This window comes from Podarcis bocagei, assembly GCF_964188305.1.
Source record: "Podarcis bocagei genome assembly, chromosome: 4".
In the NCBI taxonomy this organism is placed as follows: Eukaryota; Metazoa; Chordata; class Lepidosauria; order Squamata; family Lacertidae; genus Podarcis; species Podarcis bocagei.
The window spans coordinates 42,007,898-42,031,973 of record NC_138128.1 but is presented as its reverse complement, the minus strand read 5'-3'; the positions used below and the strand labels follow the sequence as shown (position 1 = coordinate 42,031,973).

The 24,076-nt window shown below is 44.6% G+C and overlaps 1 protein-coding gene across 5 annotated transcripts; it reads right to left on the bottom strand.

The window, feature by feature from the left end:
* Positions 1-2,626: 2,626 nt before the first annotated feature.
* Positions 2,627-23,683, bottom strand: ATG16L1 (autophagy related 16 like 1). Of its 5 annotated transcripts, none has more exons than XM_081192449.1 (20): positions 23,466-23,683; positions 23,114-23,320; positions 22,659-22,752; positions 21,469-21,574; positions 20,632-20,705; positions 19,234-19,485; positions 18,234-18,299; positions 16,931-17,017; positions 15,523-15,579; positions 15,274-15,321; positions 14,441-14,543; positions 13,255-13,360; positions 12,324-12,394; positions 11,117-11,188; positions 8,109-8,229; positions 7,529-7,634; positions 6,518-6,667; positions 5,672-5,719; positions 4,456-4,557; positions 2,627-4,061 (listed from the first exon to the last, which is right to left on the bottom strand). In XM_081192449.1, exons 2-20 carry the CDS (start codon positions 23,226-23,228, stop codon positions 3,968-3,970), a joined length of 1,872 nt encoding a protein of 623 aa, XP_081048575.1. In that variant the 5' UTR covers positions 23,229-23,320; positions 23,466-23,683; the 3' UTR covers positions 2,627-3,967. The 5 variants fall into 5 exon arrangements, with proteins under 5 accessions (XP_081048575.1, XP_081048574.1, XP_081048577.1 ...); XM_081192448.1 differs by having other exon boundaries at positions 23,516-23,682; XM_081192451.1 differs by lacking the exon at positions 15,523-15,579 and having other exon boundaries at positions 23,516-23,681.
* Positions 23,684-24,076: the final 393 nt, after the last annotated feature.

The following is a 24,076-nucleotide window of genomic DNA, read 5'->3' as shown; positions in this document are numbered from 1 at the left end:
CTTCAGGTTACAGACTCCGCTAACCCAGAAATATTACCTTGGGTTAAGAACTTTGACTCAGGATGAGAACAGAAATCGCGCGGCAGCAGCGGGAGGCCCCGTTAGCTAAAATGGTGCTTCAGGTTAAGAACAGTTTCAGGTTAAGAACAGACCTCCAGAACAAATTAAGTTCTTAACCTGAGGTACCACTGTATTTATGACTGCTTGAGACAGTGTGAAGCATTCTGAGGAACAGAATGCACAGAAACTGTAAAAATATAATTCACTCTATTTGGGATTAGCTGAATAATAGCTAGCAACCCAAAAGTGATGATTGATAAGGAGGATGGCACATCTGAGAAGTACACGTTAAACTCCTCAATGTATAGTTTAATCATTTTTTCAGTGGCTGGAATAGTATTTTGTATTGCAAACAAATTGGAAGTGGCATTAATGTTCAAAGATTATTTTGAAGGAGTCTTTCACTTTAAACCCCCCCCCCCCCGTGTCATAAGTCTCACGACAATTCTATGGAAGGCACATATGACTTAACTCATGGCGAAAATGTATTAAGCCCGGGGGTGTGGGGAGGGAAGCTCCTTCTAATTACCGCAAACAACAAAATTTCCATAGGGAGGGAGCAATTTGACATATTCCTAAGCATTCAAGTTTGTGCAGACCTCAATTCTTCTGAGTTTTATTCCAAGGCTTGTTGCTGGTATTTAATATAATTTAAAATTCAATCATAATAAGGCTAAACAATAATACTGAACAATAAAATATGCTCAGTATCCCCTTCCAGTTTTAACTTTCTCTAAAATGAAAGCCGCAGCTCCTTAGTGAGGTGGTGTGTGGAGGCAGGACGTATAATCAGAACTCTCCCTATGGAAGGTTGCATTGGGCCTCCATTTCGCTAGATCCTCAGTTTTGTAGCACAAGACTAAGCCTCCTTGTTTATTACATTACACCTCACCACTCCCACCTCTGCCTGCACCATTCTCCTCCTTTGGAAACAATGCATAATCCTTAAGTAATCCTTCATCCCACTGATTCAGCACTAGGAACTGTCCTGGGTATTTGCTAGATCCCCAAGGTCAACTATGCAGAGTGCAGATGATAAAGGGCTGTAGCTCAGTGGTGGAGAACATGCCTTCCTTACAAAAGGTCAAAGGTTCAATTCCCGGCACCCCCAGCTAGAATTGAGAGAGCCCCCACCCAACCACACGAAACCCCCAAGTGCCACCACCAGTCAGTGTACAATAGCTAGATGGAGCAACGGTTTGAGGCAGCATTCTGTGTTGATGCTTTCTTAGCCAGGATATGCAGATGTCAGATTTTTTACTACATGAGGCGTCAAGGCACCAAACATAGATTCCATGGAAAGGAGGCAACTGCAGACATTTTGTTAAATCCATCTAACATTGTAACAGGTCTGTTGTCAGGGCTTGCAGAGCTCTGTGCAATGCACTTTGCAAACCCTGACAATCACTGAGTACACGGGTCTTTCCAGGTGACTGCTTCTTCACCTGCCCCACGCCTGACATCCTGGTGGGATTAGGCTCTCAGGCCCAAAGTCCCCACTCCTCCTCTAGCAGGAGGAAGACGGAACGCCCAACCGCACCCCCATGTTTCTCAGCAGCGGCATGAAACATTGCACAAATGAGAAAGGGGGGGGATCCTCTTGCTAAATGGGGAAGACTGGCATTCTCTTTACTACTGCGCAGCCGCTAAGGGCTCTGCGCACATTGGAAAAGCAACAGGCAGCCTGTTAAGCAGGTGAAAAGACAAAGGAGTCACACTGTGGGAGTCCACAGCAGCAACTTTGTTCCCCCGCTGTTCCTAGCCCTTCCTCAACCTGGAGGGTTTAAACCTCTACCAGGTTTAACTCTCTCCACTCCTAGCCACTGCTGCATATGGAACTCCTGCTGTGAGAAGACACCAGTCAGGTGCCCACCAACCTCACTTACAGACCAGCTCAACCTTTTTTTTTTTTTTTTTTTTTTGCAGCGAGCAGCTTTTACTCTGGATACTGCCATGTTGATGGTCTTTGGGAAAGGATGTGAAAATAATTCGGCAGCTTTGCTTTGGAAACCTGCTGTGCTCCAATTCGTAGAGGTTTGGATCAAGGGAAGGTGCTCCAGGCTCTGTGTGTGGAATTGTCTGTTCCAGTAGACCTGAACTTTGTCATGAATTCGTGTCAGTTCTTAAATATCAGCTGTGTAGACGTGAGGGAGAGAAATTAAAAAGAGGCACGATGTGTGCAGACTACACTGAAAGGATGCTAAACCTCTGAAAGCTGTGATATGAACTTCCCCCTTTGCAGTATTAAACGAAAAACTCATTTGACCTCCTTACAAACAGATTCCTGGGTAGAATGCTTAGCTAGGCTGTTACGTTCAGGTGAAAATTACCTGAGTCATCCCTTCTTCTGCCTCCACCACCTTCCAACAGCAGCAAGACACAACGGTCAGCAGCAACAATCAGAGCCCACATGTAAAGAGCTTCCTGCTTCCCACCACCATGGTATCCCACCACAGATTTGCAAGCCACAATATACTATTTAAGAGAAAGCCTTCTGCCATCTGTTCAGATAATTTTCTACACTTCCCCTGCCCAAACTGGATAACAGAAGAAAGGGAAACCAGTGTGGATTTAGAAGCAGGACACAGGTTTATTTATAACCGGTCAAGTACTAGTGGGCGGATTAATACAATAAATAAGATTTTTGTCCCGTGTCCTGTTTTCCTCTGCAGAAGTTGTCAAAACAAGAGGGGTCCCCTGGCAAAACCCCCAGACATGAATAATTCCTGCTCACCTCTGCCATTCAATACAAATACTTCCCTACAAAAACAAGCTTAGGAAGGAAGCAAAATTATAAAGTGCAAATTAAAAGGCAATTAAATGCTGGTGGCTTGTCTCACAGCCCACTGGATGTGGAAAGAGTGTTTGGCTGCATCAATGTTCAGTGCCACAAGCTAGCCCCTCCCCAAACCATATTGTGCATTTGAATGCCGAGGGGCACAAGCCAACCACCCTGCTCCATGGCAGAGAAGAGAGAGAAAGAGAGAGAGAGAGCTTGAACACAGGAAGAATATTGCACATTATCTCAGTGGCAAGTGATCTGAATTTGCCAGCACCAGGACATTTACATTCAGGGCTCTATCCCCCCCACCTTTGCTCCTCTGCACTCAAGAGGCTCCAATACAAGGAGGACAGCAGAAGTAACCGTGTATTTGGTTTTGGTGCCGAAGTCTTGCTAGTTGTACATTCTTCATCACAGCAGCAGCGCTTATCATTCTAGCTCACAATTAAAACCCAATACAAACTGGGTCACATTAAAATGCTTCCGTTCCACTGCCACCTGGAAAGCCTTTGGAGGATGCAGCATCTCTGAAAAAAACAACCACCCTAGAACAGACAATTCCCTCAATGGCAAGTTAAGATGATACAGGGTGCTGTGATTTAGTAAATGCTAGTGTCTCCCTCGACACAACTGCCAATGTCATGGGCTTGTTCACGTGAGATTACAGCTGAGCCCCCACCCTTCCTATGTTTCAGGATCCTTCACATCGCATCTTAAGCCAGCCCACAGAAGAGAACACAGGTGACAGCACATGCATAACATCAGGACAAACAGGAACTCTGCTAGAACACTCCAGAGCTTGAAGTGCCACTGGAAAGTAAGGAATTGTTTGGCACTGCTGTCTGGTGTGGAAACTCTTTCCAATGCAGAGATGATACATCTTAAATGACTCCACCCAATGAAGTCAATCCTTGACGGAGGTTGAATGCTAGCAACGTACTTTCGATGGGAAGGGGTTTTCTTCCTTGGCTGATGCATCAGCAGCTCTTTCCCAGACCCAAACTTTTGTGTTTAGCAAAAGACTTTTGCCTGAAGTTAGGCACTGGACTTCTGCCCTGTCCAGACAGATGCGGACCACTGCCCTCCCATGCAGGTTTTTGGCATGCTGGTTTTTGTGCTTTCACGTCAAAATTCAGACCACAGCACAGCCTTGTTTCCTTTGTCCACACTGACCACATGGGCTCCAGATGGCGACCATGCCACAGCATTGATTGAGTTGCTGAAACGAAGCATGAAATCAGTTTATTAGATTGCGGAATACACTCAGAGTCCAGGTTAAAGAAAGAAATGCTATTCAGTCTCAGCTGATTCATTTTTTTTAAGCGTGTGCTGCAACTTAGTTGAGCCACTCAAGTTTGCTCAGATGTCATTTCTTAATCTCAATGCATACCAATGATACATTGAATTACGGGGTGATCCTAACTAAGTCTACTCAGATTTAAGTCCTACTGAATTAAATGAGGCTTACTTCCAGGTAAGTGGGGTTAGGACTGTTGCCTTAGTCATTAAACCAATCACTGAGGGAGTGTTAAACTTCAGCTTACAGGCTTCTATATAACTGCCTCACCATCACACAAGATCTCTAGCGTTCTGACAGCATCATCTTGCCTCACCTGTGATGCTTGGAGAGTACCCTCTCCACTTTCCCAGTAAGCACATTCCAAATATAGAGTGACCCGTCTGCTGAGCCAGCCGCCACATAATTTCCATCAGGGCTGAAGAATCATGAGTTTGGTTCAGGGAAAGAGCAGAAAAAGATTCATTTATTTACCTTTTTGGCCTCCACCACTAATTTATACTGTGCTCATAATGCAAAATCACTATGTAAGCCAGCCCACCCAAAGCCTCCCAGAAATGCAGCACTCTAGCCACAGATTAAACTAGAGCTTTGAAGTCATAAGCTAAACAGACTCTCTTCAGAGAGTCAGAAAGGACTATAGTAGTGGTGTCAACACAAATTATTCAACACAAACTGCAGCAGATGAAAGGCGGCAAGGTACCCATGTTGCAGATATTTGGCAATTAATCTGCACTGTTTCCAAAATTCCACCCGCCAATGTGACTATGGTAGAACAGCTGCTTGTCTAGCCAGGTGGCAAAGTGTCATAAAGGAATAGAATGATGGGGACACCCCTTCTGTCAGCTTGGGGAAGTGGGGGAAAGCACACATTTAGTTGCAATGCAATGAAGAGTTGGTGCTAAATTACTTTCTTCTTTTCTAGAGCACCATAAAGAGTGTGCTCCACTCACCAGCACTGCAAGCTAGCTTAGGGGCTCTATAATTCATAATTTTTTTCAGGAAAATTAGTCCAGTTTAACGAGACATTCAACCTAAAATCTCTTCTTACTAATCAGTGGGAACAGAATCTTGAGACCAAAGCTTCATACAGAACCCCTTATCTACCTTGAAGGGAGAGTACCAAGTTCATCTCTCCACTTTTGCTAATAAGTTTTATTATGTTTTTATATATGCTAGAAGCTGCCCAGAGTGGCTGGGGCAACCCTGTCAAATGGGTGGGGTGCAAATAAACAACAACAATCATCATCATCATCATCATCAACACCACCCATTGATCAGATCTTTCACTATGTAGAACCCAGTAAGCAGCGTGTGCAAAAATAATAACATTCACACAAGGAAGTTAAAGTCCTGAAGCTAAAACTGGATAACTTAATTCTTAGAATAAAAAATTATTTTGGAACTCTGGTTACTTGGACATGAAATGCAACATTAATAAAGAGGATTACTCAGGATCTTGAGTGCATAAAATGGAAAGTATCACACATCCCCCTCAAGTGCCCTGTAGTTCAACCAACACTGCTGTTTACCTGAATACAGCTCTGTTCCAATCAGACCCGCATTTAAACCCTTGAGCACTGGAAGAAAAACAAAACAAAACAAAAAAATGTTAAATAAAACTCTATCTTTCACATTTTACTTTTAGGGCAGCTATTAAATAATTGACATTTCATCTCTGCAGATCCAAATATTATTAACCCAACAACAAGGGAACTCCTCACAGCACTCCTTAGATACACAAACCTGGATCACTCCTGGATTTAACAAGCTTCTATATTAGTATGAGACGTACAAAATAGAGGTTTTCCTGGACCAGACTAGCCTACTTACCGTATTTTTCGCCCCATAGGACGCACCAGCCCATAGGACGCACCAAGTTTTTTTGGGGGGAAATAAAGAAAAAAAATATTATTCTCCCCCCCGGTGTTTGTGGGGCCGGCAGCGGGGAGAAGCTCTTCTCCCCGCCGCCCGCCTTCAGACCAGGTCCGGGGACAGCGGGAAGACGTGCTGCGCCTCCCCGCTGTCCCCGGAGCTTGCGGGGCCGGCAGCAGGGAGAAGCACGCGTCTCCCCGCCGTCAGCCTCCAAACCACATCGGGAGACAGCGGGATGGCGGTGTTCCGCCTCCCCGCTGTCCCCCGACCTTGTGGGGCTGGTGCTGGGGCTCTCCAGGCTTCAGTGAAAGCCTGCATTCGCCCCATAGGATGCACACACATTTCCCCATCATTTTTGGAGGGGAAAAGGTGTGTCCTATAGGGCGAAAAATACGGTACTACCTTTGCCAGTTATCATCATGGCTAACCCTGCAGTCCTAGTAGCAACGCTACACATACAGCAGGCTTATAACTCCACAACCCACTTGTAAAGCAGTACTCACCTGAAAGTCTGTTTGACAGCACTGACTCTGAGATCAATAATCTTCAAGAGGTCATCTCGTGAACAGGTGAGGAGTTCTGTTCTCTCTGGGTTGAGATCTAGAGCTGTAATCCTACCAAGCAATTCCATTTCCCGTACCACACACTCAGTTCTAAAAAACAGAAGATGACAAGAGTTAGCATTTCTTTTAAGAGTGCCTTGCTCAGCGCTCCCAGAATGCAAAGCCTCACTAAGTAGCAGCAGCATACAGTGGTACCTCAGGTTACATATGCTTCAGGTTACAGACTCCGTTAACCCAGAAATAGTGCTTCAGGTTAAGAACTTTGCTTCAGGATGAGAACAGAAATTGGGCTCTGGCGGCGTGGCAGCAGCAGGAGGCCCCATTAGCTAAAGTGGTGCTTCAGTTTCAGGTTAAGTACGGACCTCCGGAACAAATTAAGTACTTAACCTGAGGTACCACTGTACTATAATAAGGGATGGAAGCCAGATATCATGGTTCACATGCTATACACAGGATTCGTTAAATTCTGCGCTGTACCACTCGCAGTCTGGAACAGAATTAGTTTTTCCAAGCATGTGAGCAAGAATTTAAAGACAATCATATTTCTAATCTTCATGCATGCAGAGGAGTATTTTAAGTAGTGGTAGGTGAGCTCATCTCAGTTTGATTCAGAATTGGATCAGCATCTACGAATTTTCTTGGAGAATTCCAGAAAAACTCATCTATTTTCCAAGGGTTCTCTCCCTAGCTCATGTTGTTTTCAGTAAAAATTATCACCTCCTTTTCGTGCAACCCCTGACATTAATAACAACTCAGACACAGCTGTGCAACATCCTGCAGGGAACTGTGCAGTCTGAACTATTTGAATAAATCACAGCTCAAGGAATCTCCCATGCCCTGGAAGCAGCGGAACTTCACTGATCATGCTGCCCATTACAAATGAACCAAAGCTAAGTCAGAGGGCCTTTTCAATGTCCCCTTACCCCAGCACATCCTCTATCTCAAACTTACCTAATATCCCAAAAGCGAATTTTCTTATCGAAGTGTCCACTCATCACACACTGTTCTGTGCAGACCAGATCATTGCAGCTGGAGCCAGCAAACACTGTTTTTATACCTTAAAAAAAGAAGACAACAACTATAACCCCCACACTCCAACCATACTCTTCTCTCAGCAAAAAAACAGTTGAACCCATCACTCATGCACCAAAGACAATTACTGTCTTAATCCAATTTCACTAGAACTGTGACTGACCAGTAAGAATGCCAGCCCCATAAGCCAACCCCTCTAATCACAGGCAAAGTAGCTCCAAAGATGTTGTGAGCAACCTCACGCTGTCACAAGAATCTCAAGTAGAACGATGATTTGGTGCCCTCTTGCTGAGCATTATGGTAATACAACATGGTTGAACAAACTAGTTTTGATTCCAAGTAGCTATCAGAATCTTAATAGAAGGGTGATCAGTACCAAGCTTGTACACTTTTGAAAAATAACAAGTCAATAAAAGTTTTGCTCTTGTGCCCTTTAACACATGCGAGACACACAAAAAGCAAGGGAACTGCTATTGTATATGTGGAATAGCTTCCTTACAGACTTTGCTGCGCAGGTCCCACAGTTTGAGGGTTCTGTCGTGACTCCCAGATACAATGCGCGCATTGTCCAATAGGAATTTGGCCGACAAGACTTTTCCACTGTGCCCCGTGAGCGTGTGCTAGAAAGAGATTGACATCCTATTAGTGAAAAGGCTTGGCAACAGTTGCTCTCTCTAGCCATGCCATCCAACCATTTAGCAAGAACAGATAATTATTATTATTATTATTATTATTATTATTATTATTATTATTATTATTTATTATTTATACCCCGCCCATCTGGCTGGGCCTCCCCAGCCACTCTAGGCGGCTTCCATAAAAACCAAAAATACAATAAAATATCACACGTTAAAAACTTCCCTGAACAGGGCTGCCTTAAGATGTCTCCTGAATGTCAGGTAGTTGTTTATCGCTTTGACATCTGCTGGAAGGGCGTTCCACAGGGCGGGCGCCACTACCGAGAAGGCCCTCTGCCTGGTTCCCTGTAGCTTTGCTTCTCGCAATGAGGGAACCGCCAGAAGGCCCTCGGCGCTGGACCTCAGCATCCGGGCAGAATGATGGGGGTGGAGACGCTCCTTCAGGTATACTGGACCGAGGCCGTTTAGGGCTTTAAAGGTCAGCACCAACACTTTGAATTGTGCTCGGAAACGTACTGGGAGCCAATGCAGGTCTTTCAAGACCGGTGTTATATGGTCTCGGCGGCCGCTCCCAGTCACCAGTCTAGCTGCCGCATTCTGGATTAGTTGTAGTTTCCGAGTCACCTTCAAAGGTAGCCCCACGTAGAGTGCATTGCAGTAGTCCAAGCGGGAGATAACCAGAGCATGCACCACTCTGGCGAGACAGTCCGCAGGCAGATAGGGTCTCAGCCTACGTACCAGATGGAGCTGGTAAACAGCTGCCCTGGACACAGATTTGACCTGTGCCTCCATGGACAGCTGTGAATCCAAAATGACTCCCAGGCTGCGCACCTGGTCCTTCAGGGGCACAGTTACCCCATTCAAGACCAGGGAATCCTCCACACCTGCCCGCCTCCTGTCCCCCAAAAACAGTACTTCTGTCTGGTCAGGATTCAACCTCAATCTGTTAGCCGCCATCCATCCTCCAACCGCCTCCAGACACTCACGCAGGACCTTCACCGCCTTCACTGGTTCTGATTTAAAAGAGAGGTAGAGCTGGGTATCATCCGCATACTGATGAACACCCAGCCCAAACCTCCTGATGATCTCTCCCAGCGGCTGCATGTAGATGTTGAAAAGCATGGGGGAGAGGACAGAACCCTGAGGCACCCCACAAGTGAGAGCCCAGGGGTCTGAACACTCATCCCCCACCACCACTTTCTGAACACGGCCCAGGAGGAAGGAGCGGAACCACTGTATAACAGTGCCCCCAGCTCCCAGCCCCTCAAGACGGCCCAGAAGGATGCTATGGTCGATGGTATCAAACGCCGCTGAGAGATCCAGCAGAACTAGGAAACAGCTCTCACCTTTGTCCCTAGCCCGCCGGAGATCATCAACCAGTGCGACCAAGGCAGTTTCAGTCCCATGATGAGGCCTGAATCCCGACTGGAAGGGATCCAAATGGTCCGCTTCTTCCAGGCGTGCCTGGAGTTGTTCGGCAACCGCTCGCTCAATCACCTTGCCCAGGAATGGAAGATTTGAGACTGGGCGATAGTTGGCCATCGTGGCTGCATCTAAAGATGGTTTTTTAAGAAGCGGTTTAATAACCGCCTCTTTCAGCGGGTCTGGGAAGGCTCCCTCACGGAGGGAAGCATTCACCACCCCATGAAGCCCATTGCCCAGTCCTTCCCGGCTAGCTTTTATAAGCCAGGATGGGCAAGGATCCAGGAGACAGGTGGTTGGTTTCACTCGTCCAAGCAGCCTGTCCACATCCTCAGAGGTAACAGATTGGAATTGATCGCTGATAATGTTACCCAGACACAAACCCAGTATGAGATCTAAACAATCCTAGTTTGGTGTGCCAAATGCTGGTTTGCCAAGCACCTGCTGTATAGAAGACCGCATCCACATCTCTTAGTTGGGTAAGGTGTCAGCAACCATAGAGGGTGGGCCTATGAGCCATGATTGCTAAATGGAAACTCAAGTCTTCAGTGGGAGTACCGTATATCCCAAATTACCTGGTGCCAGGGATATGCAACAGGAGATGGCTTTCACCACTTTGTCCTGCTTCCCAGAGATATATGGCTGGCCATCTTTGGAGAAGGAATACAAGTCTAGCTAGACTTTGGTCTGATCCATAGGGAACTGCCTTATACCAACTCAGACCATTCGTCTATCTAGCATAGTATCGTCTACACTGACTAGCTGCAGCATTCCAGGGTTTCACGCAAGAAACTTCTCCAGCCCTACCAGGACTTGCTGGGGATGGAACTCGGGCCCTTCGGCATGCAAGGCAGGTGCTCTAGCATAGAGTCACAGTCTTTCAGGGAAGCAATTCCTAGAATCTTGAGGCCTCCCCCCCCCCCCCGCAAGTTCACACATATTAGTATTTACAGTTAAATGAAGCTCCTTCTACTGGGTCCCTTCGAGCCTCTAGTCTACTGTCAACTCCAACTAACAGTGGAGGCTATTGCAGCTATCCTATCCTAGAAGATTTTGAACTGGAGTTGCTGGAAGCTGGACCATCTGCACGCAGTTTGCATGGCAGAGAGGGAGCAAACTGGAGAGTGAAAGAGATGGACGTGAAATGTGTCTTTATGCTTACAAAGACCAACTTCAAAATACAAAGGAGAAATACGCTACTTTTATCTGTTCACCAACCTAGAACTGGTCTGCTTCCACCAAAGCCAATATCATTCTTCAGCAGTGTTTTAATATTAATGTTAAGCAAAATCAGAAGAGATTAACGAGCCACTCAATTTTGAAAGGTGTCAAGAGCTGCAGTTAAAATCCTGCAGCACATCCATACAAATTTCTAACACTTTTTGATATTTAGAAGACAAGTGAGAAGCAGGCATACATGCCACACCTGTGGGGAAAAGATACTCACCCGTAACCGATGATCATCCACAGTCCAGATCCTACTGGCAAAGTCATTTGAAGCGGCTAATAAATAAGAACCCTGGGGAAACACAATTTTAAACTCTTTCAATATGATCTTTCTTCTTGTAGAACAAGGATGGGGAACCTCTGGTCTTGCAGATGTTGTATGGACTACAACTTCCAGGCGACCTCACCCACTGTCCACGCTGGTCCACCACCAACTGGAGGGGACCTAGTTCTCTCATTGTTGTAGCAATGTTTTCTAGAACCACTACCAACTGTGTGGTCATCTGCATCAAAAGAATATTGTATCCGTCTGTCACCATCTTATTTCAGATCACTGCCACATCCTGCTACTTCTTCTTGACCTCCTATTAGGTCTCTTCCTGTCCCCTCTTTTGATGTTGAGACAGTGAGTACCCTTATCATTAAGATTCTGTATTGTCTTTAAGCTGCTTTCTGTTTCACCTTCTTACCCGAAGTTAAAGAACCTCTCACCCAATTTTCTCTACTCATCTACCACTGCTCCATCTTTTCACACTTAGTGCCCCACCCCACCCCATTCCTTCTCCCACTTTCTTCCTGCCACAGCTGATAACTTGACAAGAGCTCTTGAGAAAGATGTTTTGCTGCAAAAGAGGTCTCAGCTAAAAAATTGAGATCATATACCCATAAAGTGGCTCCAATACCTCAAAAACTCCATTATCTGTTTATGTTGGATAACAATGCCAGTCACGTCTACCCAGTGCTCTAGAGTAACACAAACTGAACGTATCTCTATTTATCAGCAAATACTCTCCCAATCATAGCATGTCTAGAGTATGATGGAAGCGAAAATGCTGGGAGCTGCGATGGTAAAGGAGGCAAAACCACTGGGCAAATCAGACCTTTTACTGTTCATCACTGACCTCAGCAAAACACTGTTAGATCTCAAAAGAAGCAGAGATTTATGCCATGTGCCTCACGAGTTATGAAACTGTGACATTTCATACCTTGGCAAAAAATCAGTGCATGTTATATACAAAAGGCATAAGCAAGTCAATCTTACGAAAAGGACAGTATTAATCAGTGCTAAAATGGCTCAAATTTTGTACCTATTTCTGGACGATTGTGTCCTTTCCTCCCTTATCTATTTTGTGCTTATTTCAGAGACATGGTTTGGGAAGTGCGGTGGGAAACAGTTGCAAAAAAAAAGGGCTATAATAAATACTCACCGCACTATCAAACTCTATGCTTGTAATCCCTGCATTACTGCCAGATAGAGAGCCTTTAAGTTCACACTTTTCTGTGGTGCAAGAAAAAAGAAACAAGAGTTAGGAGGCAGGAAAAAGATTGAACCCATGTCTATTTCATTCAGCCAAAAGCAAGAGTAACATGTATTTATTTCATTTCATTATTTTCTTAGAGGATTTAAAACTAGTTCTTCATTCAAAGAAATGTCAGGGCAGGGTGCAACAAAAATACACAATAAAACGGCCTGAAAAAAATCAAACCATCACAATAAATCAATTTATCAAGTCATGTATCATTATGGAGGGATACTTTGGGATGATTTCTGATGTTGTTATACAGATATTGAAGAAAAGTATTTGAAAAAAGCAACATAATAATGAAAAGACACAGATCTGATATTTCAGGATCAGTGACATACAACTAAGTCGTATACCTTTTCTTGATGATAGGAAGCTGATCTGCAAACAAGACAGACTACTACCTCTGGCTTACTGGTCCACTGTCTGACTGACAGTGACTCTTCAGAGTCTTGGTCAAAGAGACAGATAGAAAGACAGACAACACAGACAGGCACTCTTTCCCAGTTCTGGTACCCAATAGCCTTTTCACTAGAAATGTTTGGGACCAAACCTGGAACCTCTTGCATCCAAAGCAAATGCTGTCCCACTGGAATGATGAGTTCTCCCTTCTCTGAGTAGCAAACAGTTCTGGAGAAGACATTTATCATCACAGCTGAGTGGGGAGTTGAAGATGAGTTTCCTACATCCAAACCCAACATCCTAGTCACCATATGAGAATGGCTCTTTCAAACGTTCTGCACTGTAGCTGCAGATCTTCACAATTATTTTGAAGATGTCAACTATGGGATCAATCTTAGGAGGAAGCTCATTTGTACCTATTTAAGGAACTTACCTCCACAAACTTCCCAGAGTTTGACTCTCCGGTCCAGGCCTCCTGTTGCCAGTAACCGGGAGCCAGGGCTGAACTGCACCGCATTCACCTCCCCATCGTGCGCATCCTAGGGGGATGGAAAAGAAACAGGACATGAACAGTTATAGATAGTATCAAGAGACACTCCAGCCTACAAGAGATACTGCAAGCTTGAAGCATGAACCACACTCACACAGTGTAACACCAAGTGGATCATTTGTCAAAACTACTGTTTTCCTGTTTGATTTCAACTACATGAAACCAATCATATATAACAACCAGATCTCTAGAATAAACATCCCTAGAACAATGGCTGTGGTCTCTCAACCAGCTAAGATGGTTAGGGGACTCCTGCCCATTATTTTTCAGATGGAACAAATTTCTCCTCTCACCATTCACAATCACGAGGTCTCAGCTTGAAAACTAAAGATCATGCACATTAAGACACATCCCAACTACCGGCTCCTTGACTCATTTTGTCAGATAGCAGTCGGTGCCAAGCCGCTTACACTTTGGCAGCATGCACTGACTTTATCCGCATATTGTCAGCAGCCTCGTAACACCTCACAGCATTACTAAAGTGTGGATGGGAGACAGAAAGCAGAAAGCTGCTGGGAGCTGAGAAAGTAGCGGGTGTGCAATTCACCAGTGCAATCAGAGATTTATGACATCATCACTGACCTCAGCAAAATATCTATTAATGAACGAGTTTGTGACTTGTTTTAGAAAACTCTAAAACCGGGGCCCAATTTCGGGCTCCCCTTGTCAGCCAAGTCAATTATGGTGGGCATCAGGACCCTGCCTCTCCCTCTGCCATGGGCAATTACTTGGCTCCTCTCCTAGGCTCCAGGCCTGTTTTGCACAGCAGCCAGGTTAACCTCTAGCCTTCCTCCCAATCTTGGAGCTGGGGAGGGGTCAGGGATTCCCTCCCACTTCTGCTGCTCCAAAGTTGCGAGAAGGCAGGCTGGAACAGGTCGGGCTCACCAGCGGATGGTAGGACACTCACCACTGCAAGCACGGTGAGTGAAGATGTGAAAGCAAGAGAGGGACATCTGCATAAATGGTTACAATTACATAATGACGACATCAGTAAACAAAAAACAGATTTACCTAGAAGTTAAGCTACCAAGTTCTACATCTAAAGATAATGTCTCTCAAATATACTTACAAAGACACACACAGCGGTGGTAGGGACTCGCACCTCTTTGCCTGCGCCTGGATGTGCCTCCACGTTATCTTGAGGGGTGGGGCATGAGGATAAAGAGCGTCTCCTGAGAAAGGGCACAACCAATGCATATAGTCAGGCACAGTTGGGAACCAGCTGTGTCTTCAAATTATAGGCAGGGAGATGATCCCGACTACACAATAGGGTAAGAATGGGAGGGAAGGGGCAGAGAAACTTCAGCCCGATTCAGGTATAACAGCAGTTGGGTGGTTACACCCACAGAGATGGCTTTGCATGGTTGGGACTCCCCTGGCTGCTATAATCTTTGCAACTGGCTTCTCCCATGGACCTGATGGATGGAATGGTAACTTGAGGTTGCTGTTGGCCTGGGGAAGGACTCACCAACATTACAGCAGCCTTATGGAGTCCTGAGTTAAAACTAATCAATTCAAAGATCACTGCTAAGACAAGTCCTGCAGCTTTTCAATTTATTTTAAAGAAATGTTTATTTTTCTCCCATATAAAGTAAATCCCACTGAATTGCAAAGGTATATACTCCTCAGTCTAAAAGCTCACATTGCATTTCTACACCTAGACATGGATGCTCAGCTCAGTGCAGGAAGGAACTACAATGAAAGGCCACAGCACAGTCATTGCAACTACAGTTAATTTTGCTCTCGCTTTTAACCCAGCCCTCATCTAAGAGGGTAAAGCGCACCTTTTAACAGGGAAGTCTTTTCACTGCTAAAGTTAACAACATCAAAACAAGGCAGTTACTTCAACATCCCTCACTCACATGCTGGATTAAGTGTGAATAATTTCAAGCGAATTTTCACCTGGCAGTATCAGAAGAGTGATGTCCCAAAAGGGGAGACTCAGACAGACTGGAGGGAAAGATCAGAGGTCAGCACACAGCAGATGTAAGGAACAGGAAGTTGAAAACAAAAGAAAAAAAGGGGGTGGGGAGGCAGAAGCTAGAAAAAAAGGCTGAGATAAGGACAACTGTTTGCAATCCTTGCATCACTGTAATATTGGTGCATATTGTACCGATATTTAACAAAAGAGGCGAATGTATTCTAACCTACCCAAATATATTAGTGATAGAGTCCAGAAGGCCTCCAGCTGGCTGGGAGTGTCGCTTACTAAAGAGGAGGGGAGGACAGATTTAAATCTTGTTGTTCAAGCAGAGATCAAAAACACACATAGCCCACAGCATGCAACAAGGAGAGCATTTCTCCTCGAACCCCAACTTCAAGCAGGAAATTCAAATTCAGGACAGTCAAAAAAGTCACCACGTTGGAACTGAAGAAATAAAAATGCTCGCATCACCAATTATGAATTGAGCGCAATTCATGTTGGCCTAACAGCAGGAAGAGGAGGCACCTTACAGAGGTTTAAGCCATTTAGATTTTGAGAATAAAATTAAGAATTTGTATTAAGAAATAAGTTTTCAGAGCTAAACAAAGCAATCAGGTGGTTATGATCCAGAAGAGGAGCTTATACAGAAATATTTTCATAGCCGAATATGAAACTGAAAGAGTAGCTCCATAAGAAAAGGATATATTTTTATTTTGAAAATAAAAATTGTGATAAGAGCTTTGGCCCACTAAGGGTGGGGGAGATAAAGATCTGTCTCCATCACTCTCTCTGTCTATCAGTCTCCCAAATACTTAAAGCCAGCCTGCTTCCTGCTTCCCTTCCACCTGCAGTTGCTGCCACTATCACAGGGCTTTGCCACACCCAGACACAGAGTGATGGGTTAATTACAGCTCTCCAAAGCTGTGAGAGCCAATTTAGGTAGCTGTGCCATGGTCCTTTCAGTCAAGAGAAGAACTGTCTGCAACAGCTCCACATCATGCCTCCTCTTCATTGGAACAGGACCACAGACCTGACCATACCGCCAGCTCTTGGCCTCCCTTGCATTAGCGTGCAGTGTTCCCTCCAGTTCCAGGAACAAGAACCAGCATGGCAAAGGGAATTTGTGGAAAACAAGGCAGCAGCTGCTCATACTCTGTTTTCCTGGGAGAACTTACAAGTCAGGAAACTGTAGTTCTGGGATACTTCCATTAAAGTATAATGATATTGTAAAAAAAGAGATCTCCCTAGCTAAAAAAAGGTTCTGTGGAAAAGTGAGAGGTCACTCATACTAAAAACAATTCTGATGCTTCACAGGGTTTCACAACTACTCATATTTTGAATGGCATGGACATAGTTCAAGGACCTTTTCCCAATGAAATGAACGGGAACACAGAACTCCAACCTAACAGGGACTGTATAGGAGTTATACTCAAGTACATTCATTGCTTCCTCAGATGCTGGCATTTGTTAGCCAAGAAATCACAAATACATCCATACTGGAAATAACAAGCAGCAGTTCTCAAACCGCTACACCATTAAGGATATGTGCAATTCCTTTCTCCACCCTTGAAATTCTTTATTAGCTTCTTGTGGATCAGGGCAGGGGATCCATTATTTTATCCCCATTCTTCTTACCTGGCTGTTCGATTGACAGCGCGCACCGGAGATGTCTCATCAGCAGGGTCAGAGGTTTCATCCGCCAGCACTTCAATATCGTCATCCCTGGAGGACAGGACCGTGCCTTTTTTGAATCATTTGAGAGTTGAAGGACATTCAGGCATTTGGGCTAAGCAACTCCCTGCCCTCTCAACAGAATTCATAAGCTTGCTTCCTTATATGGCTAAAGGGAAAGTGCACTTTTACAGACACCTTCTTTATGCGCACTAAGGAATTATGGGAATAATTAGCCTAACAGTAAGGAGAGTTTTGCCACTCACTGATGTTTTATTTGCTTTTTTGTTTTTATTGCCTGTTGATTTTTAGAGTATTTTTACTGTGAAGCGTTGGTTTTGCCCAATCCAAACCTAAGTTGCCTTGAGCATCTAAGTAAGGCGGGATTCTACCCATCCTTTCAGTCAAATTTTGCCTTTGAAATTCAAGCTGAGCCCGCATACATAGTTTACATTTTACAAAGTGTGATTTCTGTGCACTCCAGGGATAATAAAAGAAAATGAGAGAAAGCAAATCTGGGCTCTATGTCGACGTAACCTCAAGCACAGAACTGATCAGCTTTCACATACTAGTAATTTAGATCAATATTTAAAAATATTTTTGATTGTAGGTGGGTTTTTTTTAAAAAAAAACCTGTAGTAAGTATAAACTAACAGTAGCTTGTTACTTTCCAGGAAAGTAGGAAATTCAATTTGATGTGGAAGCTTGAGGTGTCTTCCCTACCACTGCCTTGTGAATTCTCTCAAATCAGCAAGCCAAGGATAGCCCAGAATGGTTGGCTGGGGGTTCAGAGGTGTGCATGGACCACAGGTTAAGAACCCCTGATGTAGTGGAACATTCCTCTTTTCCGAAGAGGCTGCTGAAGGAGGAGACGCACCACAGCAACAGCTCGCCCGCTTCCTTTTTTGCCGGTTCCCCACTGCATTCCCTAATGCTCACAATGCAGGGACCTCCAGTTTCCTGACCTCACAGGGAAACCCTCCCCATCTCTTATCTATCTCATCCATTTCTACAATCAAGTAATGCAACACTGCCAACTTAAAAGCTGTGAGCTTATTTTGCATTCCTCCGTTCTCTTACAGGTAAAATTAAGAACCTTTCCCCCCACTTGACCGCACACTTCAAAGCGCAGAATGCTATAGTCAAAATTTAATGAAGAACATTCAAAGCTTGAACAGACCAGTAATGTTCATTGTGGGGTCTGTGTCTGCTTCCTAGGACTGGCATATGTAGACATTAGGGAAGAATGAGGTGAGGGAAGACTTACTGTTCAATTGGCAGCGGCTCCTTTGCAGCTTCTGCTAGTTCCTTCTGAAGCTTGGCTTGCCGTCTTCTATGAGGGAAAACAGAAATGCTAGGAAATCCTGTCACTGGCTGACATTCTCTTAAGGAGTGTGCAAATGATTCAAAAATATCAAGGGTCCAATAATCAGAGGTTGAAATCCCAACTGTCTTACTGAGTTCAGCACAATCACCAAGAAGTGCTTCAATAAATATCTCTATGTCATATTGATTTCTACTGCCTTTCGAATTCTCTCCCAAAGGAGGCTCAGCCGATGTTCACCATTTTTTGCATTGTATCTTTGTGTACCACTTAAGATGTTTGTAGTTAAGTGTCATAGAAATTGTTTAAATAAAGAAATAAGAAGTACTCCAAGCAACTGAAACCACGTGTACCACCAGTGACATAGCGAGAACCAAGGATGCACCCAACCAACACACTTGCTCTTTCAGGTAGAGTTCAATCCCATTTTCAGAAGGTCACCTGTCCAATTCTGGGACATGAGAATCACCAACCGACAAGGATTCAGTCTCAGTTTTTTGCCCCACCTCCAGCCCATTACAGCGCCCAGACATCAGTTCAGTATTCACACAGCCTTCCCTGACTCAGATGGCACAAAGAAATACAACTGGGTGTCATCAGATGGTACCCAGCTCCAAACTTCACCCAATGCTTTCACTCAGGAGACAAGATTAGCATTACAAGCATGCATGCAAATGAGGACCAATTGAACAGACACAAGCTGTATTACATAAACCATTCTTTAACATTCAGGTCGACTTCAATCTCAAAAAATGCCCTTCGCCACGATTCATTGAGTCGTTAAGTGGCCAGGATTACTGGAAAAAATACTGAGATCTACACACAGAGACACAGAGTTTCTATGTTCACCCAGAAAAGATGGGGATAACATTTGGGGAAAATAAATTTTGGGGAGGGGCTTCTATTGCATATTTAAGCTCAACTCAAAGGTTTGGTATCATACCTGGAATCTTTCTCATTTTCTGCATTGAGCCGATTAGCTTCTTGAGCTTTCTCTGCCATCCAGCGTGTTACCAGCTCTTGGTTATCTTCCGTAGTCTTTCTCAGTTTTTCCTCAAGGGCAGTAAAGGTAATCTGGAGTGCATCATACTCATCCTTAAGAGTCTGATTGGCTCTTTCAAGATCTTGTAGCTTGTTCCGCAGGTCCTGGCACTCTGTCTCTAGTTCAGATATCTTCTGCAAATATTCTACAATCCTTTAAGAGAGGCAACCCATATATTTATTATTTAGGTGGCGCTGTGGGTTAAACCACAGAGCCTAGGACTTGCCAATCAGAAGGTCGGCGGTTCGAATCCCCGCGATGGGGTGAGCTCCCATTGCTTGGTCCCTGCTCCTGCCAACCTAGCAGTTCGAAGGCACATCAAAAGTGCAAGTAGATAAATAGGTACCGCTCTGGCGGGAAGGTAAACGGTGTTTCCATGCGCTGCTCTGGTTCGCCAGAAGTGGCTTAGTCATGCTGGCCACATGACCTGGAAGCTGTACGCCGGCTCCCTCGGCCAATAAAGCGAGATGAGCGCCGCAACCCCAGAGTCAGTCATGACTGGACCTAATGGTCAGGGGTCCCTTTACCTTTACTTTACCCCAGTCTAATTCTTAAACATGACTCAGGTAGCTCACTACACTTAAAGATCACTTAAATAGTATAACAAAACTGAAGGAAATAAAAACAGGCAGGCAGGCAGATAAAGCACAGTATTAAAAAAAGCCACCAGCTACCTGTCAGGGCAAAAACATGTCAGAATAAAAAGGTATTCACCCACCAGTGATAGCAGGAGAGGGGGGCATCCAAATTTCACAAGGGCAAAATGCTCCACAAAGTTGGTGTGGCCACTGAGAAAACCCCCTGACATTATTACAGACCGTGCTTCTGATGTGGGATATAAATAAGGGCTTCTTCAGCTGTTCTTACGACAACAGACAGGTGAGTACAAAATAAGTCAGTCCCTCCACTTATGATGGACCCAAGACATTTAAGGCCCTAAAAATAGTCACCAACACTTTTAATTGAGTCCAGAAGCAAAATGGTAGCAAGTGTCGGCTATGCAAGGCAGGTGTAGTAAGATACCAAGGGCACCCACCCACCAGCCTCCTTGCTGCCACATTCTGGACTACTGAAGCATCTGAATACTCTTAACAGTAGCCTTATGTAAAGCACTTTGCAATAATCCAGTGTAACCAAGGCATGTGTTACCACAGCCAGGTCTGGCTTCCCCGGGAAAGGGCAGAGCACGTGCACCAGCCTAAAGTGGGCAAAGACACTCAGTTTTAATGAGAATTCAACCAAAAATTGGCATCCAGCACCAAAATCAAATTCTGTAAGTAGTAAATGGGTTCTACTCACTTTGTATTATTTGTTTGCATCTCACTGTCCTTCTGTTGTATTTGGTTTTTCAGGTCAATCACAGATTGGGCCAACTGTGAAGGAAACTATGTTACTGAGGGAAAGCAACTATTAATACAGTCTACTTTTTGTGTTTGATTTTCCTCTAACCTCAGTGTTTCATTTTTTTCCTGAACACCCAAGTATACATACACCTGCCAACTTAGCATAACATTTCATGCATGCTGAAATCGTACTATTATTTATTAAATATTTATTAAAACATTTATTACAAATATTTACTCTAGTCTTTGAAAACATCTGGAATATTTGCTAGACCCATGTAACTAATTTTCACTTAGAATACATCTACCGAAAGTTATAACTATGACATAGGTCTGTTGATTTCAATGGGTCTACTCTGAGTAAAAGTTAGCTGAATACAACCTAAGTGTCTTTATTGTTTTTCCTTGAAGAGATACCTGCGTAATTATTAACCAATATCACAATATTAGTATACAGTCAAACCTTGGTTCTCAAACAGCTCCGGTTTTGAATGCTTTGGCTCCCGAACACCAAAAACCTGGAAGTAAATGCTTTGGTTTCGAATGTTTTTTGGAACCCAAACGTCTGATGCGGCTTCTGTTTTGAGTTTCCCTATTGAACTGAGGCTTCCGCTTTCAGTTTTAGAAGTCGAATGGTCTTCCGGAATGGATTACATTTGAAAACCGAGGTTCTACTGTACAGAAGTTAAGTTTTCAAACTTCTGAATCCCACAGTAAGCCTAGAATTCCTCTGGTACCACTGCAAAAGAACAGTATTGAAATGTTACACATGGATAAAATGGGTGCTCCTAACCTCGCCACGTTTCTTGTGCAGCTCTGTCAGCTCCTCTTGATGCTTAATTCTAAGCTGCGCTATTTCTTGCATGTGACAATCATTCCTTGCACCATCATGTCCTGGACTGGAATTTTCCAGAGGATGAGGAAAGAAAAATTCTAAGTTTTTAATTCACAAAGCATTTCAAACTACTTTTTATCCAATTTCCATAATCCATTTTTCTATCAAAATTTTTGTTTCAGATGGCTATCCCTATATTTAACATATTTAACTTCATTTAAAAGAGTAAAATTAATGTTTCAATGTAGAACTTAGATTACATAAGCAGAGCACCGTATCTCCATATCAAGATTTTCTTTTTTCCTGTTCGTTACACCAGTGATTTTATGTACTTTGTTGACCACTTTAGCTATGGGTGAATTGATCTCCAAGATAAATGCCCACAGTTCCTGCAGATATAGTGAGCATCCATTCTCTCTTCATACCCTATAGATATCCTATATGGCTCAAAATCATACTAGCTAAACTTTTCAAAAACCTAGTATTACCAACACATTTAGCGTATGTTATTAAATAATATTAAATAATATGCACCGTTCCTTGGGAGTAAGCCCAATGGTATTGAGAAGTTACATCCAAGAAAATATGTACAGGGATCAGACAATGAGCATTATAGCAGTTCTTAGCAGTACAGTGGTACCTCTGGATGCGAACGGGATCTGTTCCTGAACCCCGTTCGCATCCTGAAGCGAATGCAACCTGTGTCCGCACGTCATGATTTGCCGCTTCTGCGCATGACGTCATTTTGAGCGTCTGTGCATGCGCGAGTAGCGAAACCCGGAAGTAACGCACTCCGTTACTTCCGGGTCGCTGCGGAGCGCAACCCAAAAACGCTCAAGCTGAAGCAACTTCAACCCAAGGTATGACTGTAGTTTTAATAACTGCTATACAAGAGAGCTAAAATATATTCATATATTAAGAACATAAAAGCCTTGCTGCATCAGACCAAACACCCATCAATTCCAGCATTCTGCATTCAGTGTGATCAGCCGGAGGTCTATAGGAAGCCCTAGAAGGACATGCATGCAACAGCACTCTCTCACTAATACTGGAAGCAGTACATAGCCATTATGACAAATAGCCATCGTTGGTGGAAAAGGAACAACACCAGACACAGTAACCATCACTTGTACTGATTCAGCAAGTACCTGATCTCATGCCGGCTTGGCAAGTCATATTTTTCCACTTGTAGCTTGTCAGCCAGCACTGAATGGAAATCTGACTTCTCCAGGAGCTTGTTATCTAATGAGGAGTTCAGTTAAAAACAAAAGAAACCACCAGTTTTACAATCCATCAATAAGATGATAATGTTTTACTTACTATAACCTTTGCACCGGAAAACAACATTATAAAAGCAACATTCTCCATACATGCTCTCATAAGTATAAGGCCATTAAAACAGGGCTCGCTACTTCAATCTGACTAAGAAAATTTCAAGAGACTCTCACCCAGACACAAGTTGTTTACAATCCTGCAAGAATAACTTTCCTCACACACTATGGCCTCTCACGCACAATCATTTGGTTGGCAGTCAGTTTTGAACAATGTATGCTGTTGGGGCTAAGCTGGAGACTTTCAAGCAGCCACCAAAACCTTTACTTACACTGCAAGATAATCTCTTCAAAGGCTTGTCTCTGCAGCCGGTCCCGTCGCCTCAATTCGTCCAGGATGTGCCGCTTCCAGGCGGGGAGGCTCGCTGCCCTGAGTCCAGAAGACATCTTGCCTTCTCAGCCTCTCAAGAGTTGAGCCGCCGGCCTGGCAACACCTTCTCCCCCCTGCGAGGGGCTCTATGAAAGCGAAACGACGAGCCCTAAGAAACAGAAGAGGAGAAAATGAATCAAGGGGCGCGGCGGTCGGTTCAAGGAAAAGAGAGAAAAGGAAAAGCGAAGAGGAAGCGCCAGGAGAAGGCGGCGGGATGGGGAAAGCATGGAGGGGAAAGGGAGGCGTCCAGCTACCCTGAGCCGACTGGGGCGGCCCGCGGGAGAGGGACGGGCGAAGAGCTCACCGCCGGCTACTGAGGAGGAATGGCGCAGCCGCGGAGCTTCCCTCCTCTGCAGGGGCCCTTCGCCATTCTTCCCCCGGGCCGCAGCCCCCATCCAGCCCCACGGCAACTTCCCGCAGGCGCTCTGTCGGTCCCGGTCGTATAGCGTCAAGAGGGACCTTCCACGCCGGAGTCGCAGGTTAATGACGTCACATCCTAGTTCGCTGCGCCTGACTGACCATTTCACTGACATTAGCAGCGTCGTCCCGCCGTAGCTGCACGCCCCTGATTTTCTCTGTCACTGTGTTCCCTCCTCCACGCGCTCCAAACATTGCTGAGACTCTGCCTCATTTAGGAGAGTGGATTTAAGAGACTGGCAAATGCGCAGGTCGACTCTGTAAAAAAAATGGCCGCGGGCAGAGGGCTTTCCTAAGCTGCTCCGTTTTTTGTTTTCTTTTTTAATAGTCTGTGCACCGACCTCCTCCTTGGGAACGGATCCTGGGAAGAGGCGTCTCCGAAGCCGCCATCTTAGGACGGGAATCGGGGGGGCAAAACAGATTTTGAGGGTGTGGAGAATTGCGTAAT

Bases quoted from the DNA above. Each gene is read 5' to 3' on its own strand.
- ATG16L1 (XM_081192449.1), bottom strand. From the start codon at position 23,228: ATGTCTTCTGGACTCAGGGCAGCGAGCCTCCCCGCCTGGAAGCGGCAC. The intron at 19,486-20,631 runs GTGAGTAGAACC...CCTCTCTTAAAG, and splicing joins ATGCAAACAAATAATACAAA to GATTGTAGAATATTTGCAGA. The intron at 11,189-12,323 runs GTGAGTATTTAT...GTGTTTCCCCAG, and splicing joins GCATAGAGTTTGATAGTGCG to GGTTCTTATTTATTAGCCGC.